The sequence below is a fragment of the Apteryx mantelli genome, chromosome 7, assembly GCF_036417845.1.
Source record: "Apteryx mantelli isolate bAptMan1 chromosome 7, bAptMan1.hap1, whole genome shotgun sequence".
In the NCBI taxonomy this organism is placed as follows: Eukaryota; Metazoa; Chordata; class Aves; order Apterygiformes; family Apterygidae; genus Apteryx; species Apteryx mantelli.
Window position 1 is genome coordinate 41,863,509 of NC_089984.1, and position 6,000 is coordinate 41,869,508.

Sequence of the window (6,000 nt, forward strand, 5' to 3'; positions counted from 1 at the left end):
GTGCTGTCAGCTGTAACTTTTGCAGCTTCCTTGCAAATAATGGTAACATACCTTTTAAGTTGAAGGGATTAAAAAACAAATACAAACCTCAGGACAGTTTCTGTTGTGCAGCAGCTTTCAAATGGGACAAAATACCCCACTTCGTGGCCAACATTGACATCCATTTCATCAGCTACACGCAGCGCCAGCCACACTGCTGTCTGCTTGTGCACCTGGGCGCATACGACTACACCATGTTGATAGTGGACAGAAAGGCAATACTCAGCACACCACTGAGGAATCTTTAAGTAAATAAGAAAACAAATACGTTCAGTATTTAACACATTTAGCAGAGACTGTAATGCAAAAGAAGTAGACAATTTGGAATTTGCATGGAGGAGCTGTATCAGCTTGAGCACCTGGTTCTTACCATCTGCCTGACTACTGGCAGATGAGCTGCACCTGACAGAAATTATCTGCCTGGATCAATGTCAGGACTCTGAATCTCTTAAACAGTCAAGAGTTGGAGTGACATGAACTAAAAGGTGGATTTGGGAATTTCTCAACTGGACTCAGGTTAGTTTGAATGTATTGCGAAAGAGACAGAATTGGCCCCTGGGGAGTAGGTAACACTGACAGTGTCATTCTCAAGTATCTCTGCTGCTCGATCCAACAGTGGTAGTGTGGTTGCTGGCAAGGGCTTCTCAGCTGGCTCAGCAGTAAACCTGTCCTTGCTAAATCATATTCAGGAACTTGACATAAGAAATGTGTTCCAGGAAGAAGACGATTCCAAACTGGTAAATGCTAGAATAAATATATGTAATTTCAGATTAATTAAGTCTGTAAACAAAGCTAGCTGAAAATGAACTGCTCTGAAAAGTTATGCAGTAGCACTCTAATTTCTATGTTTACAGTAGGAAATCAATATTGGAAAATATTAAATCAGTGTGTTATTGTCATGAGAATGTAAAATATCTTTATGAATATTATTTTAGTGAAAACATTAGGTTTCAAATCCCCCTACTTTAATTAATCATCATATGTAAATTAAGTGCAGCAACATCAGCTACATATAATTTTTCTTATGTTTTTAAAATTGTTATTTGTTATTTATGTTTTTAAAAATCTTTTAAAAAGAGCCAGCAAAGTGTTAAATCTTGTTAAACTTGTTTTAGAACAATTAAAAGAGCTGGCAGTCATTAGCACGTAGTTTATTATCATAGAGTGTTTGCTTTGTATAAATTACAGTCAACAAGAGGTGGAGTAAGGACCCGCTACTCTAAAAAAGATTCCTGGCCTTAGGCAGTGTGTATCCGGGAGGTGTATAACAATTCTTTTGGAGGAACATAGGAATTGTCAGTTAGAAGAATGATCCCTCTAGTTCAATATGTGATCTCTATCAGTGGCCAGCATCAAAGACTCTGAAAGGTGATGAGAAGACCTGCAACAGTAAGTTATCCTCTAGCTTTACCTGCAGGAAAGTTTTCTCCTAATTCCCAGTCATGAACACGCATATTTCAGCATATGATGTATGTCAAAATTCTTCCCTGCTTACTGAGGTAACAGACTTAGGTTGTTATGTATATTATTACAGCAGAGTTTGACAGTCCTATTGGGTATTTGTGTTTTGAGACAAACTGAGATCTTGGCTTCAGTGATATCCTTTGACAGGAGTTCTAAAAATTAATTGTGTATTGTGCTGAAAATGTATTTGCTCTTAGCTGAAATGAGAGAATGACCATCACTTTTCTCTAAGAAATAACCATCCTTATTTCAGTCCTGCATTCCCTTAGAGGTTTTTTCCCTAATGTTATCACTTGTCTGAAAATCCACTGTATTTCTTTCTGGTGCTGATATAGCACTAATCATAACTAGACCACAATTTTCCAAGTAAGAATATGCTCTGAATTCCACATAGGCATTGTAAAATTTAACCATCTCTTTCCTTACTATCCTAACGGTTTGCTTGCATTGTATATTGCTGCTACACATTGCCCGTCAGTTTTAAATAAAAGTTCTATATGTCTGTTTCTCTCAGACTGGAAGAATAGTCCAGAAGTTAGAGTATTAGTTTCAAATGTGGAGACTTAGGTTTAAGTCATTGCTCTGCTCCACCACTAGGCTTTCTATGCGATGATAGACAAAATATTCAGGGAAAGATTGAGACAGAAGAGAGAGGAAGGAAAAAAAAAAAAAAAGAAGAAGAAGCAGCTGATGCCTAAATCTGCAGTTAAAATCCTGAAATTGTGCCTATTTTGTCTTGCTGTAACTAAATTGCATATGTTTCTCCTTGTTTGGCATCAGGAATTGTGCCTTCGTGCCTTGAACTTCCCACAGTCAAAAATACTGAGAATGGCAGTGCCTAGTGCATACCTAAGTCTGTTACAGACCAAAAAGTAGCTTTTCCAAGAAAGACCATGCCTAACACACAGTCTCAAGATTAAATTCCCATTAAAATGTCATTTTAGACATTATAATTTTAAAAATACATCTGGAGGAGGAGAGATCTTGCCCTCTCCCTTGCATGCAAGTGGAAGTAGAATATCTGTACTCTTTCTCCTCTGCCTGAGGGAGTCACTTCTCCCTCAAAGAGGAATACCATAATCCCAAGATTAAATGCAGGACACCTTCCTGCTCAAGTTGTGTGGCTATGTAGAAAAAGGTTGAAGGTTGATTAAGCCAAATAGTAAGAACACAAGTGGCAGCATTAGTTGGGGAAGAAAGAACACATGGGAAGTAGCAGTTCTGGCTTCTGCTTCCTGTACCAACAATGTTATAGTCCATGAAACTGTGATAGTTGAGAGCTGTGATTGGCAGAGCAAACATGGAGACTAGAAGACAAACAGTTAGGCTACAGGTCAGGGAATCAAATACTGGAATAGAGAACTGAGAGAAAGAGGAAATTAAGAAAGGCTGGATAAGTACACTGTGGGAGGGGGTGGACTGAGATTCAGCAGACAAGGAGACAGGTAGGAATGTGAGAAGGACTAGGACTCAGAGACCATGGATGGAGGAGAGACTAAGACCACAACAAAAAGCTAAATTTGTGAGAACTGGATTTGGACAAAAACAAGCTGAAGGAAATGGTAGAAAGGAACAAGCCTGATTAAAACAAGGAGAGAAGTCTGTGTCCACCAAAGCATACTCCCTTCAGTGCCATCATTCCTCTGTTAGCATGTGCATTAATCCCCTTGGGAAACCATGTGCATCTCCTCACTCTAGTGCTGATCCACACAAGGAGGAACTATATGCCGAGGATGGGTTAGACTGCAAGGCTGTATCCGTGGGGTGAGAGTGCAGAGCCTGGTGAGAGTGACAGCCACTAACTTCAATTAACTTTCTTCTGTGGCATCTGGTACGTATATGTCATGAAAGTGGAAAAGGCTGCAATGCGCCACTGAAAACTAGGAAACTTGGAACTAATCAAAGGGGATCCAGAGAGAGCAACCAATTTAATGCATGTCATTTCAGTGTATAACATCTGACATGTATTTTAGCTGAGCACTCAAAAGATAGGGGATGCAAGAAGCGATGTTTCTTGTCCATCTTTGTTTCCTTACTTCCTCTTTTAATATGTTGCCAGAGTTAAAGTGAAGCTGAAATCCAAATAAAACAGAAAACAAAGCACAAATAAATGTGTAGGCCCCTATATGGAAAGACATTATTGTTTGGCATACTAAAGAAATAATAAAAAAGCAGTTAGTGTTTTAACAGTTTAGAATAAGGATGAATTGAGTGAGGACAATGTGTATGATGAGGTTATAATGATGAAGTTAGCCATGACTATAGAAGAGCCAAGAAAATTCTGCAATTGAACAAAACAGTTGCCAGCGGAATGATTTACTGATAAAATACTAAAGTAACTTGAAATAATTTGTAAAGTACTTAGATTAAGCCCTGGTCTCTCTAAAGTCAGTGGAAATGCACCCATATCTTCAGTACGCAAGGATTTTAGCTGATATGTTCTGTAATAAGTTTGAAAAATATCTAGTTGAGAGACAGGTATTCAAGTTGAGATATGATGTTGTGATATACAAACAAAACAAAAATGTACAGTGCACATGCTGGTAGATACAAGAATATTTTACACAGAGTTTTTCTAAGGTTACGTGTATATTTGGTTCCAAATTTTAAAATACAGTAGTTATTCATGAATGTGTTCTTCATTCAGTGCTCAGGAGCTTGGCATTTATAAATTTAGTACATAAAAAGATGTAGTTCTGAGATTTTTGTTACTTGTTCATAACACTGTATCAGACAATCGCAGGTTGAAATGTGGTATTCTTTAGTGCGCAACTTGTCCAAAAGCCTAAAAGAAATCACCTAAGTAATAACAGCTTGTAATAGACACACATGAATCATGTCAACTGTTTATAAGTATTTGAAGAAAGTAATTTAAATGTATAAGCATATATATATATTTTAATTCTATAGTTGACTGAATTAATCTTCTGCCACCTTTTGTATTTTACTCTCCCTCTCTGGCCTTAATACTTCAAGTTACAATACACGGCTGCGCATCTGTGTCTGCTCCGAGAACTGCTAAACGTCACTGCAGCAGTGTGTGCATGCACTGTAGCTCAGCTCTTGAGAACTGGAAATTATTATATTGCAGTACAAAACAGCACTCAGCATAAAAGCAGCCCACTACTTATTGAAACCAGATACTAGTAATATATGAGTCTGGATATTAATGTGCCTAATATCGATAAAGGACAATAGCAGTGAACAGTAAATTAAATGCAAATTTTTCTTCTGTTTTAAAAATCTGTGATATTAGTAAAATATTAAGAGACATTCTGAAAAGTATATGATATTAAATGTTCTTAAAAAAAAAAAAAAATCCTAATACTCACCTGAGAGCTCTTGCCAGTCTTAGCATCTCCTGCCACAATCACAATTTGATTATGAAGCAAACTTTCCATAAAAGTGTATTTCACTCGCCATACTGGAAGTTCTTCTCTTTCTTTCATAAGTTTATAGTAACGGGAAGAATAAGGCAAGCCATCGAAAGGATTAAGTTCTAAATCTTCTTCACATACTAGCATTTCTTCTTCATCACCGTCACTAGAGTCAAGTAATTCGGAAAAGCAGCGGATCTCTGGAGAAAGGGTTAAAAACTCCATCTCTCTTTGATACGTTATTCCCAGCAGTAGCACGTCAGCGACGGAAGGCTACGGAAGGAGTCCTTTGTATCGGTAGATCATTCGGGCCCTGCAAACGCGAGGAAATCCATTCCTGCTTGCTTCGGGAGTAATACTTCCCAGCTCTGCCGTTCCAAAGTTCGGCTAACTTTCGGTCTCGGGGCCCTGGTGCCCTCTTTGTTTTCTGTTTGTCACACTTCGAGTTGCTGAGTAATCCAAAGGATCCTGGAGAAAATATATTTAAAAAATAGTCCTAAAAACAAACCTCCCCAGGATAACAGGGATTAAATAAAAAGATATTTAGCAGAAACTGATTACTTTTTGCATTTTAACAGCGTGGTAGAGTCAGGCCACTAGCAACAGCTAGTTTGTTTGCTCGTGCTCTCATCTGCCGGTGCTCGGCCGGTCGGGAGAACCGCCGGGGAAGAGCGTGCTGCGCCTGACCTTCGTCGCGCGCGTCAGCGCCCCGGCTGACCGTGCACGGGAGGCCGGGGGCGGTTTTTGTGCTGGGGAGGCACTCATGCGGCTGCCTAATCCTCTCACAAAGCGGCTCGCCGCGGGCGGTGGGGAAAGCCGCGCGGGGGCCCCGGGCGCGCGGCTCGCGTGTGCCGCAGCTGCGTCCGTCGGGAAGGGGGCTTTCAGCTGCCAGCCGGTTGCTCTGTTTTGTCGTGCTGCAGCGTGTTAGTTAGCAAGTCGGAGTGGTGAAGAGTCTTCTTGTGTGCACTGTGTATTCAGAGTAAACAGAAATCCTGTGAGGCCTTAGCCTCACGAGGCATTTTTTATTTTAGTCCTGGAGGCACCTCTGTGGTTCAGCAATGATATCGATAACGTCTTGATGAAGAGGCTATGAGCACAGCGCTCGTGTGCCTTTCCTGGA

The 6,000-nt window shown here is 40.0% G+C and overlaps 1 protein-coding gene across 1 annotated transcript in view; it reads right to left on the bottom strand.

Moving 5' to 3' along the window:
• Nucleotides 1-5,225, bottom strand: part of DHX32 (DEAH-box helicase 32 (putative)) — a 26,981-nt gene extending 21,756 nt beyond the window's left edge. Inside the window, exons 1-2 of the mRNA XM_013944948.2 lie at nt 4,836-5,225; nt 88-281 (exon numbers count right to left, since the gene is read on the bottom strand). Of these exons, the coding sequence (XP_013800402.2) occupies nt 88-281; nt 4,836-5,105 (464 nt within the window). The 5' untranslated portion in view covers nt 5,106-5,225. The remainder of the gene's footprint in view (nt 1-87; nt 282-4,835) is intronic.
• Between the last annotated feature and the right edge of the window lie 775 nt (nt 5,226-6,000).